Genomic DNA, 14,074 nt, shown 5'->3' on the forward strand with positions numbered 1-14,074 from the left:
GATGCAGGCCTGAAGCAAATAACTGGTAATTATAATACAAACTTTGGAGGATTGGACATGATCTTGATAGGAGACTTACGACAATTGCCTCCAGAAGAGCTACTCCGATTTATAAACAAGTAAAACAAATAATCCACGTACCACTGTGGCAAGAACTTACGTTTTACCAACTAGATGAAGTGATGAGACAAGCTAATCGGACTTTTGCATCAGTGCTGACGAAAATTGGAAATGGTAAACAACTTGACGATAACGAGATACATCTGATAGAAGCAAGGTTTTTTACAGAGGAAGAAGCAAATCGACGAAGTTCTCACGGAATCAAGTTATTCAGTACCAACCGATCCGTCAATGAGTATAATAACAGGATTTTAAATTCTGTTCAAGAAAAAATAGTTTCCACTGCAACAGACATTTATACGGGATGTCATAGAAATGAACAACAGGCGTTTGTCGGACAAATACTCCACAAAATGTATCTCATCGACACAGCCGGATTGCCATATCAGACTATTTTTGTGAAAATTGTGTCCTACATGATTACGACGAACATTGATTGGCTTAGCAAATGGCGCCGTTGATAAATTAGTGCATATAGATTAGCTGGAGAAGTGAGTTTTGTATCGCTTGATTTTCCTGATACTGCAGTGCACATATGATAGCTAACAATATTAGTAAAACAATAGTACCGATAGCTAGACTATCAGCAACAATAGCATTAAATCACAATAAAACTATAAATGCAAAACGTACACATTTTCGTGTAGTTTGAGCATGTGCCAGTACCATACACAAATCTCAGGGCGGTACATATTCTGAAATAGTCTATGAATACGATAAAAAGCAGTCACAATCGTAAATGTATGTCGCACTGTCACGTGTTGCTTCAATTGATGGATTGTTTATAATTACACGCAATGATGATTTGAGATTCTACCATGGCCGGAGACCATCAACAACAATGACATCATTGCAAGCAGAATTTCGAAGACTGTCGATGAATTGTGTGGAAACTCTTGATCAACAAGATATTCAATTTATACAGCAAAGATAAGGATTGTCGATATACTCTTTTAATTGTGAAAGTCTACGTGCTCATGCTACTGACGTATTGAATCCAGTTATGGAAAATTTCAATGTGGTAGTTTTTCATGAGACTTGGTTGCGTGAAGACGAGGAAATCAGTTTACCAAATTTTAACTGCATCATCCAGTATAAAAGAAGTAATGTTCGAACCGGAGGAGTCGCTATCTACCACAACAAAAATGATACCGTATATCCTCACACCACACTTACGATTTACCGCGGTACAGTCAGCATCAAATGCAGCTATAGCAGAAGATGTCGGTGATATTTGTATATCTGTGTGCCGTACGATAAATGGAGAAAACATAGTAATTGTGGGTGTCTACATAACTCCGAATTCATATATCACATTTTTACATGGTTTGTTATTAAGATACACTCGTGATGGTGGTAAACTTCTTCCTCAACGCGACGATCTGAAACCTCTCATATTAACTGGAGATTTCAATGCAAATTTAGCATCGGGCACTTCCATGAAATTAATAGAATTTTTAAAACATCAACTGAATTAAAAAATGAGTAATAACCGCTATATTTCAACAACAAAATCAAGAACAACGATGGAAGCCATATTTTCTCGCTATATTGACACAATCGAGTCAAGAACATATACATATATCCTATTTCAGTTACCACAAACCGATTGTACACACTGCTGCTGTTGCACCATCAATACAAAATGTACAGGCTATTGAAGCACGGACTAATGTACAAATTTCAGAAATAAATGAATAATAATATTATCCACTATTATTGTATGACATTTTATAAAAAATTATTTCAATCCTCATTAAACTATTTAAATTTAATCCAGAAATTAAGAAGTTTCACTTCAAATATAATGTTAAGCTCTGGTTGCTTATAACACAGATAACCAATCCTCAATAAGTTTAGTTTTTAAAGATGTACTTTGGAAAACATGTATAGAAATTGTTGAAAAATTACTGACTAAACATTTCTCATAAATGTTTAAAGTGGTTTAGGTTTTTTACAATGAATTTCTTAATATGTTGCTTTCAATTCTTTGTGTACAGATATTTTTTCTGGCAAATGAATGTATATTATTAATGGTCGTAGTTAGCCTACAGCGTTAACATTCTTTGTTTCTAATCACAAACGAATTCTACTAGACTGCTGCTAAATTCACATAATTCGGTCTATTGCTGTTAACTTTTGGTGAAAAATGTGTCTGTGGTGATTAGTCTTCGACTAGGGGGCGAGTACTAAATATAATATATACAAAGCAATTATAGAGTTTGTGAAATAAATGAGATGAAATGTAATGAAACTAAATTCTGAAGCTTGTCAATTAAATGAAATGAAATGTAATGAAATTTTAAGACTTTTTTAACTGTTTCTCCAAATAAAGAATGTTAGTTCAGCACAATAAGGCGGAGTATTATTCGACTTGAATCCCAAAAAAGAAAAGAAAAATTGACCGCCTGCTGGACATCTTCAACCTGCTCTGTGTATACATATGTTTTATATATTATGTATAACTTTTATTTCGTTTTTCAAAAACGAATGAATTTCTAAAAATAACAAAGATTGTAGCACTTAAGAATTCATCTCGAAAATTTTTCAAAAAATAAGGAGTGACGTGATGGAAAAAGGGGCTCGTGAAATTCATTCAGGAATATTCGATTCCGTCTTATTCGCAAAACAACTGGGCTATTTAGTGGTTTTTCTCGAGCAATACAATTAGTTTGTTAATACTTTATTGAAGAATAAAAATACAGCAATCGTTCTGAACCGAAAAATAGTGATCACAACACAATCATTAATTTTTTACTTTTCAAGAAAATATGCTTTTTACAGTTCTTTTTTCTCTCACATGGTGAATACTATAATTATTTTATTTTGCACTTTGCCAAGAGCAAGATACTTTATATATTATATTCTGTTCATTATAATAATTTCTTTACAACGAAATACATAATTGCATACGCGGTAAGTTTGATGTATATACATCAATATTATCATTATACATGGTGTTTTATTACATTTCATGATTAATTTTATAAGGAGTCTAACTCGAGCGCTAGGGAAGACGGGCACTTTTATTTTTATCTTGTCCACTACGTGGCTGTGTCTAAAAATATGTACTTTATATGTTCATGTGTTAACATACAAAGTTAGGCCCATTCGGAAGCCAACAAATTTATATGCTATAAAAATTTGTAAGTTTTTTTATCAGATACTTAAAACCATCAAGCGCATTAAAAACAAACGAAAATTCCCTGTCGACCTCTAAATTGATCACTCTTTACTTTCATAGATACTAATTTTTCTGACTTTGAGACTAATTTTATTGAGTAATACACTTGTCGTGTTTCTGTTTTAGTTAACAAACAAGGGTTTAAAATTCTACAGTCAAAATGATAATATTCATTCCAATATTGCTCAGCACGATTGTTTCTACACAGAACTACGTTTAATAAAGGGTTTTCCAATAAGAGGTGTTATTTTGATATTCAAAGAAAAAAGTTATTTTTTTAAGACAAATGATCGGATGTTTATTTCATTATCAACAGGAAGGTATGCCGTTAATAGTGGAAAATAACATCAGGCAAATGACCACCACGACCACGCTTACAGGACAATATCCTTTTCATGAAATTTTCCATAACCGAATTGCAAAGTGGCTGCCTTATGTCCTCGATAGACTCACGAATTCCATCTTTGAGGTCTTGAATCGACCCTGGGCTATTGGCGTAGACCTTCTCTTTCACGTCCCCACAAAGAAAAAAGTCACAATTTGTTAAATCACAAGATCTCGGTGGTCAATTGTGATCACCTCTTCGAGAGATAACACGGTCCGGAAACTTTTCCCGTAAAAGATCAATGGTTTCGTTGCTTGTGTGGCACGTAGCGCCGTCTTGTTGAAAATAAACGTTGTCCAGATCAATACCATCCAATTCCGGCCATAAAAAATCGTTATAATACCTGTTAATATCGTAAACAATACCTGCTATTGGAAAACAATAGATGGTCTTTTTGACAGCTGTCACTTGATTTATGCTCAGTTTGGTTTGCCATTTCATAATGAATAGACTTACACCTGAACAACGTTTGCAAATCGTGCAAATTTATTACGAAAATAATGGTTCAGTTCGCGCGACGCATCGAAGAAAATTTTGTTCAGCGATGAAGCTCACTTTTGGTTGAATGGGTATGTCAATAAGCAAAATTGTCGCATTTGGAGTGAACATAATCCACAAGCCATTGCTGAGACGCCGTTACATCCTCAAAAAGTCACTGCTTGGTGTGCTCTATGGGCAGACGGAATCATTGATCCATATTTCTTTAAAAATGAAGCCGGCCATAATGTTACAGTCAATGGAGAGCGCTATAGAGCCATGATTAATGACTTTTTCGTGCCTGAATTGGACGATGTTGATGTGGACGACATTTGGTTCCAACAAGACGGCGCTACATGCCATACAGCCAACGCAACAATCGATTTATTGAAGGAAACTTTTGGTGAGCGCATTATCTCGCGCCGTGGACCTGTGGCGTGGCCTCCAAGATCGTGCGATATAACACCGCTGGACTATTTCTTGTGGGGCTATGTGAAGTCGCTTGTCTACGCAGATAAGAGCGAGACGATTGACGTCTTGGAAGAGAATATTCGGCGCGTTATTGCTGACATACGGCCCCAATTGCTGCAAAAAGTGGTCGAAAATTGGGCCTCTCGGCTGGAATTTATTCGAGCCAGTCGCGGCGGCCACTTGCCCGAAATCATTTTTAAAACATAATGGCAAACCCTTATCTTTATAATAAAGCTAAATTCTTGGCCATAACATTAAATTATATACGTTTTATTTCATCTTGAAAACCTAACCTCTAAAAAAAACACCCTTTACAAACTCTTTTAAGACTAGCTAACCATGGTTTACCACGAACGATCAGGCTAGTGTCACCCCAAGTTTTGGATCTTATTACAACAGATCCAACTGGCTAACTACCAATCAACTTAAGATATCCTGTTCGAGGGTGTGCAGAATTTAAAAAGGGTAAGAATTACATCCTTACCTTTTCAGGAAAATGCTAAGATGGTGTAAACCCGACTATAAAATCCGGATAAATTCGCAAGTACTGCGGAATGCCTTTTGAAAAATGATAATATGGACAGCCGAGGCGACATATCCCCGAGTATCACCATAACTCCTAAAATAGTAAGCATGAACATTAAGACTTAAAACTTAACAGTAAAAATTCTTAACCCTTTAAGCGTTTTGTTTTATTTTGAAAATGTGCACAGGTGTGCTTAACTATTTTTAGGCGATGGCGAGTATATCGACGAAAACATCTTCAAAGTGTTAAAAGGAATGAATGATTTAAAGAACTTTATTCGATTACATATAAAATGTATTACAAAATGTGGAAAAAATTATGAATTGTATATATACTTATATATATAGTTTACGCAAATATTAAAATCAATAACGAATTCCTTTATCTTAATGTCGAATATACTCAACAATAACCAAAAATATGTCATCATTTTATGACGACATAAAGAGGGTCAAGGGTTAAGATTGGATAAGCGACTACCAAAATTTATGGCAGGTTAATACTTACTTTAGTTTTTTTAATAAAAAACTTAACAGAAAGAAAAACAATAAACCTTGTTAATTTTCTTTTTACTTTGCTCGTCTGATGAAAAAAAACAAAAACAAGTTTGAACATTATCTAGTAGATAATTTTATTGAATTTAGAATGAACTTATCATTGTATATGGTACATACCATTTTTTAGACACGCCCTCGTAGAGAGGGAAGATAAAAATAATAATGGACGCCTTTCTTATGGCGTTCGAGTAGGACCCCAACTTTTAGGCATATTTTGCTATAAAATTAATCACTTAAACGACCTTAAAGTCTTTTTAATCGGCAATAAAACAACCTTGCCGGATTGGACGTTTTACGTCAACTGACCTAGAGCTCTGTTCAAAATTCGCGGCAACTTAAATAAACATGTAATATGTCGAAATACTTGCAAACTAATACCCCTTCAATTCCAAAGCGGCAGAGTATAAAATTTAAAATGGTCTCATTACTGTATCAGGACAGAGTACTAGGCCGGTTGATGTGAAAAGTCCCATATATGTATATATATTGACTTATGAATGCGTATATATGAAATCATTAATTAAGCACTACTTATATTTTACACAAACATATGTAAATAAATAGCTACTTCGAAAAGAAACTATATTAAATTATTTTAATAAATACAGATATATATACATATACATATACGAGTATACAAATCTATAAATTTATTACACTATCCGTATATATATACGTATGTACCTATATCATATAATACGTACATAAATGCATCCATTCTAATATCCACGGCTAGATTTAATTAAAAAAATTCTGTTAAATTAAAATAATTTAAATGCATTATATATGTATGTACAATATATAGTTGACCCGTACATTTTTTGTGAGGTGTTTGACCTAGCTTCTTCTCCATTTGGTGGTGTACGTCTTGATGTTATTTAGCAAATGAAGAGACATTGAGATTTGTGCCATCTTTAAGTAAGAAGCTTTTTCGCAGAGATTTACCATTTATCACCGTAGATCTACCATTATAGGAAAAACATATATACATATATACATATTTTTCATCATTTGTTGCTCTTAGGCATGCATGAGTGTAGCTCTCCTAAGACTTTGAGGTGCATATACTTATAAGTATCGAATACATTTTTATATACATATTATTTGCGCTTTTTCAGATTAACAAAATTATATCGCTTATTACTTTTCGTTGTTGGTTTTGTTATTATTTGTTTCCATAATAATTAATTTTTTTCAGCTTTGGTTTTTCCACAAAAAAGTGTATATGTACATATATTTAGAAGTATATGATGTGTATGTACTTATATATATGTAAGTTTCCGTGTTATTTTAGATTAGCAAGTACCTGCAGATCTATTGCTCACCGCTGGCAAAAATATAATATATCTTCTCAGCAAAACTGTACTGGCAAAAAATGATTGCAAAATTGAATTACTGAAGTTTTGCTACAAATGACATCTTTTAAAGCTAAAGAAATTTAATATATGTGCAGTGAACCGGACATTAATCACGGTTAGAAACTAAGTCTTGCAATAACTTAAATGTTGCTGCTCTAGAGCACATTCAGTCAACGCAGCTGTTTATAGATGGACTATGGAGCCAATATAGGGCCAATTAGAAATGCACGCAATATATTATTGTTTTATCGTTAAGCTGCATATTTAGCAAAATACATTTAGTTGCGTACAACTTCTAGTACTAATCAAAGAATATTATAACTCAATCTTCAAGACCTAGACGACGCCTCTACTACTACAAGGATGATTTACAATCGAGTAGGAAATTGAATTTCCTATACAAATTAATGGGAGCCTTTGATCGATTGAATAATATAATAGTGGATATGTTGTAGCAGCTTTGGCATTACTCCTCGGAGTAATGTTGCCATTCCTTCACTTTTCTATACAAGCAACAGGTTGTATATAACAGGTGGCGCAAAGGTAACCTTGCGATGTTTTTTGGCTGTAATTTAAAAAAACATGAAAAACTTTGATTCTTCTTGTAGATTATTTTTATTTGGTCTTTTAATTCTTTTTACATCAAATGGCCGCCGCCACAGTTGATTGCCATTTGAGCCCTTTTTATGGCATTTTCCATCACTTTGGCCAAAACTTCCGGCGATAGGTCCTCACATTCTTGACGGATATTGTCTATAAGAGCTGCAAGAGTCTGAGGCTTGTTGACATAAACCCGCGACTTCAAAATGCCCCACAAAAAGAAGTCTGGAGCGGTCAAATCAGGCGATCTTCCTGGCCAGTGCAAATCGCCAAAACGGGAGATTAGGCGCCCGGGAAATGCATCCTTCAGTATATCGGTTGTGGCACGTGCAGTGTGTGCCGTTGCACCGTCCTGTTGGAACCACATGTTTTCCAATCCCAATTCATCAAGTTGCGGCAAAAAGAACTCGTTGATCATTGCTCTGTGACGCTCACCATTCACAGTAACCGCTTGGCCCGCGAAAAGGTCCGATGACTCCTCCAGCGAAAACAGCACACCATACAGTGACTTTGAGCGGGTGTAATGGCTCTTTGTGGGTTACACGCGAATTTTCAGTGCCCCAGAAGCGTAAATTTGCCTTATTTACGTACCCGCTAAGATGCAAATGGGCCTCATCACTCATGATTATTTTTGATGAAAAATCATCTTCCTCTTGGTGGTGATTAAGGATGGCTTGAGCGTATGTTAGACGCGATTGGACGGCGAGGAAATCTGCGACGAAATTCAAGTTGTTCCAAAGTCACCGACCGATTATTGGTCAAATAAATAGTCAGAAATATTCCGCGTTCTGGAGCAGTGTAGCGTAACATTGTTTATTAACGTGTATTTCGCATGTGTTTACTACACAAATGTCAAAACAGAACTGACATTAGGGGCCAATCGCAAAATTTATAGCATTTTCTGATAGGAGGATTACTTTAGCGCCACCTGTTATGTATATCTAAAGTGACGTCCCAAAGAAAGCAGTTGTCTACTCGCGGCATACCTGCATTTTTCTACAGTTTGTTCAACAACTTACGACTGCCTCGCTTTTCTCAAAACCATCTAATGTACGAACGGTATATACACGTATTTATGTATATTGTCTCATAGTCATAGACTGGCGTACATTGAAAAAAGTATAAATGGAAATATAATAATATTTAAAAAAAAAATTGTTTTTTTAAATGAAGTTAAAAGGCCCTTCAAGGAATCGAAAATATGTATTAATCCTTAAATCCTTTTTCAACTGGTTACAATACCGCGTTAGCGTTCGAACTTGTGACTGAAAATTTCTATTATTTAATTAATTGATATATATAGTCAGTTAAGCGCATACATATATCTTTTGAAGAAATAGACAATGTTCGGTGGGTAAATAAATAGCGGAGAGTACAAAGAAAATTGTGCGTATTATATAAAAATGTTTTCAAATAACCAAGTTAGCACGACTTGTGCGCCAATTTGCAAGGCGCAATATACGAGGTGTGGCTATGAAGTAACGAGCCTGACGCTATAAAACAGTATTTTGCTAAATTCAGATACTTCTTATATAACCTATTTGTTTTTTTTTTTTTACGTATCATACTTTTATTCTATTCGAAGAAAATATAAGTATATATATATAATTGGCGCGTACTCCCTTTTTGGGTGTTTGACCGAGGTCCTCCTCCTATAGGGTTGTTCAATAGGTGCGCTTAAACTTTTTTCCGATAGGGAGGGCGAACGACGCAATATTTTTTATTTTTCGCTTGTCATTTGTAAACTTCATTAGTATACATTTCATCATGGAGCGCTACACACTTGAGCAACGATTGCAAATCGTGCAAATTTTTTATGAAAATAATTGTTCTGTTGCTGCTACTTTAAGAGCATTACGGCCATTTTACGGTCCATTTAACAAGCCGTCCCGCTTTGGGGTTATGTGAAGTCATTGGTCTACAGTAACAAGCCGGCGACGATTTGTGAGCTCAGAGCCAATATTGAACGCGAAATTGCTGGAATTTCGGCCGATTTATGCAAAAGAGTGGTCGAAAATTGGGTTCAACGATTGGACTTCGTAAAACGTGCACGCGGTGGTCACGCAAAAGAAATCGAATTTCATATTTAAATGTATATGTTCAAACTCGATAATAAAAAAGATTAGTTAAAAAAGTCAAACCGTTTGTGTTTTATTCAAAAAAAAAGTTGAAGCGCTCTTACTGAAAAACCCTATATTTATGGCGTGCGTCTTGATGTTCCACAAATGGATGGACCTACAGTTTCAAGCCGACTCCGAACGGCAGTTATTATTTATGAGCAGTGTTTTCATGGCAGAAATACACTCGGAGGTTTGCCATTGCCTGCAGAGGGGCGACCGCTATTAGAAATACTTTTTTATTTATTTTAGTCTCTCACCGAGATTCGAACCAACGTTGTCTCTCTGAAATCCGAATGGTAGTCACGCACCAATCCAATCGGCTATGGCGGCCGCCTGTATAAATAGTTTGTGCTAATAATGTAGATTTGTCGTCATTGGTCATGAAAAGCAATGCCCGCGTACTCTTTCTAACAGAGCGTTGATGTTCAGTGGAATTATTTACCACGATTATACAGGGTCACCGGGAAAGTCGTCCTAGGTTATTATTATATAGGTATTTTATGATTAAATAATGGCAGGTACTAAACAGGTAGTGCTTATAATCAATGTTTCATTATGTAGTACTCCCTGCTGTGTATATTAGAAACTTCTTAGAACATTACACCTTTTTGGAAAGCTTAAAAGACTTAATAGGTTTTAAAATAACTTGCAGTAATAATGGAATAATTTCCAAATACAATTTTTTTTTAATAATGTAAAGCAGGAAAACTCTTAATGAAACATCTTAAATTCGAAACTCTAAATATCAGGCATTTTTAACTGCCAGCGCTTAGTTCAAATTTTATTGATGATTTTAATCATCAACTAAAAAGATAAAGAATCCGACTTTTGAACTAATATTTAAAAAAAGTAGGCGTACCGTTAAAAAAAATTGCTTTTTTATATTTAAAGCTGAATATCTCGAAAACGTTTAAGTTTTCGACACCATGTCATAGAAGTGAATATCCCTACAAGTAAATATCCCTAAGTATCTAGGACGACTTTCACTGTAACTCCGTATAATTACAGCCATTGAAAAATACTTAAGAGCGATGCGTTGGCAACCATATTTACGCTTCTTTTATTGAATGTGGTGCCGTAACAGTACTTTTTGCGCTTGGATATATAATATTTGCGGTGATCACATTCATTGAAATGCTTTCATTTTTCTATTTCTCGTAAAGGGTTCGCATTGAGGACGTTGCTACTAACCTAATTTGTTCGTTATGTTGGCACACTCTTCATATGAACTTATGTATGTATGTGAAGTTTCGTTTCAATCTGTCAATTCATTCTTTGTTTACACGCCATTTAGTTCCGACGTGTCACAGTTTTTTTTACAATCGAAAAATCAAGCATAGTGCAGTGATGGAATATTTAGTTTTGGAAGGTTTAAAGCAAAGGAAATGTATGAACGAATGTTGAAGGTGTATAATGACTTTTTGGTAGAAACAATACAGAATATCGTATTGGAAAATCCTCGAGTGACTGAAAGAATTTTAGTATAAGCCCTAGGCATCTCATTGTGCATATTTTGACTGAAGTATTGAGTTTCACATTCCAATGCGATTTTCTCAGAGCATTTTCAAAAAGATAAAGTGGATTTGTGCATCTATGCATCACTATGGATGAGATTTGGGTCTATCATCATGATCTTAAATCCAAACAAAACGCTAAAGGGTGGTGTGAACTTGGTTCTTCGGTTTTCGTCCAAGATTTTGTGAATTGTTTTCTATTTTATATTGTTTCTGGTAAGTAATTAAAATATAAAGTATCTGAGGTATTCCTAAAGCACTTTACTTTAGTTGAAGCCATGTTGAAAGCGAAAAATTGTACCCCGGCTCTTCAAAAAGCAATCACAGAGTTGCAAAATGACAGATTATTACACAGTGCGATGGTTTTTAATGCTTTGAAATAATAATAATAAAAAGTAAAAATAGAAAGCAGTAGAAAACGTTCCCAGAAAAAAAAATTGCGATAGCAAGAGTGCTGCTGAAATCCATCGAGACATTTTGTTTACCTGGAAAAGCCTGTAACGAAAATAACTGTTGCGCTTTGATTGGCAGAAGCAGGGCTTCACGGTTGACTGGCACGGAAGAAGCTATTCGACAACGCCGAATTGAGTTTGCTCGGGAGCACATATCTTGGCCTCCAAATCAGTTTCGTTATATTTTATTCAGTGGTGAACCGAAAATAAGATAGTTTGTCCAGATAGTAGGAAGTACGTGCGGTGACCAAAACGTGCAGCATTCTCATAAAGGGAGAGGCTTGATAAGGGTTTGGAGTTGCCTCTCATGAAACGTTGTCGGGCCAATATCATAGTGAATGTAAAATGGATGCCGTCAAGTACATTCAAATACTTCAAAATGTAATGCTACCTTATGCGGAAGAGAATTTCTTTTGATGTGGTAAACAAATTTTTCGAAGACAATTCGATCAATGTTCTGGATTGTGCATTTTCGATATAACGCATTTGGGTCAGTTATTTGAAAAGGCTAAGACTATTGAACGTTTAAAGTCAATGCAAAGGCGCTGTGCACCAATAGTAAAGCAAAAAGGATTTTCGAAAAAATATTATTGTTAAATTTTCCATTACGCCTGCATTTTTATGATTTTACTATTATATTGTCGATATTTTCGTTCGTTTTCGACATGAAAGCGCGTGAAAGGGAGATCCGGGCATAAATCATTTTCGCCGCTTTGTGGGCTATCTTAAGAACGTCAACCTTACTCAAAAACCTTCTCGTCTTACCCTTTATTCAATAAATTATAAATTTATATAGTGAATTTTCCAAGCAGTGTCAAGCTTTACAACTATTCGTTGCTCGATTGTTACACTTAACTGATTTGTTTTCTGAACCAAGGGGTGCTGAATTCACGCTAAATAGAGTCGTGAGCGTCTAGTGTATCCGTACCTCTTCCATAGCGGAGCCAGCTTTGTCATTTAATAAGCCACACATCGTACGTATATAAAGAGTCATTCAAAAGACGCGCCTTAACAATTTTATGTGACAAATTACATCATTGAAATGCCCACCATGAGCACATCTACAGGTAAAATCCGCCAAACAGTCGATTCATAAGTGCCTAAGTGTTAGGAACGTCGAGATATCGATGTTGAAAGGTGTTTAGCAACACTTTGCGCTACTCTCAACAGAACGTCCAGTTTCTGATCTGCCAGTGCTTTTTCTATTCTCGAATTGAAATTTCTTCATGAACCTTTGAATTGTCAAATCCAGTATTTTGCGACTATTTCAATAATAAGTTTCAATAATTTTAACACGTTGTTCTATATCAAAAGTCAAAGATGATATAAATAAATGTACCATCTAGGCATCACTTTTGAAAGACCTTTTATTTAGGTCAATTATAAAACTTTACTTGTAAAGGATGCCTCGAAACGTGATCGGTCGCTTAACAATTTACCAAACTTTTTTTTTAATCTATATAACAGTACCTAATTTTGCTGTTATAACTATGTGATGCTGCTAGGCTGGTGATGCGTTTTATTGGTTTGGCTGATTAATGTTATTTGTAGATTTGCTGTTGCTATTTATTTATTAATGGCTGCCATAACGCTACTGATATGGATTTTGGTTTTGCTCCTGCTCTTGATGTTGCTGTTGCGGGTGTGAGTGCAGATACGAGCGCGGATGGGAATGCTGATGATGTTCTAGTACCGTTTGCACTGGATGCTGTTGTGGTTTGAAGGACTGTATCTGTGTTTGTCGGTGGCGTTGTGATGCATGAACGCTCAGGTATTGGTGCTGTTGTTGTAATTGTTGCAACTGTTGGAATTGATGGTGGTTGTGGGGGTTATGAGGGTAATTAGGGTGTGAATGGTGATGCTGCTGTTGGTGCTGCATCACTCGTTGCATGCCTTGCTGCTGTTGTTGAACGGTTAGCATCAAAGTCGCCGGAGTTGGGGTTGATATAATCGATGACGGTATCCTTGTTGCTGTTGCTCTTTCTTCTCCAACATGTAGATCACTGTTTGTATTAATCACCGTCGTTGTTGCGCCATCCCGTCGACAAATTCCTCCCCGTGCACTATGACTGCTGCTTGCACTGCTGCCGACTGGTGAGGGTGTGCCTAAACTGGCAAAGCCCCCGCTGCCGGTTACCGCATTGGCGCTTTCACTTATGGCTGCCGAGGCAACGGCAGCCGCAGCAGCAGCGGCTGCGACTGATGTTGCGGCGGCTGCATTTGCCACTACAGCAGCAGCGGCAGCCGCGGCAGAAACGCTAATATCTGGTAGAGGCGATCCAGGAAGCAAACTCATTGACGTGGGACTTG

The 14,074-nt window shown here is 35.9% G+C and overlaps 1 protein-coding gene across 1 annotated transcript; it reads right to left on the minus strand.

The window, feature by feature from the left end:
- Window positions 1–13,355: 13,355 nt before the first annotated feature.
- On the minus strand, window positions 13,356–14,060 carry LOC129250091 (uncharacterized). Its single transcript, XM_054889733.1, has one exon. It carries the CDS (start codon window positions 14,058–14,060, stop codon window positions 13,356–13,358), a length of 705 nt encoding a protein of 234 aa, XP_054745708.1.
- Window positions 14,061–14,074: the final 14 nt, after the last annotated feature.

Source organism: Anastrepha obliqua, chromosome 6 (genome assembly GCF_027943255.1).
Source record: "Anastrepha obliqua isolate idAnaObli1 chromosome 6, idAnaObli1_1.0, whole genome shotgun sequence".
Classification (NCBI taxonomy): domain Eukaryota; kingdom Metazoa; phylum Arthropoda; class Insecta; order Diptera; family Tephritidae; genus Anastrepha; species Anastrepha obliqua.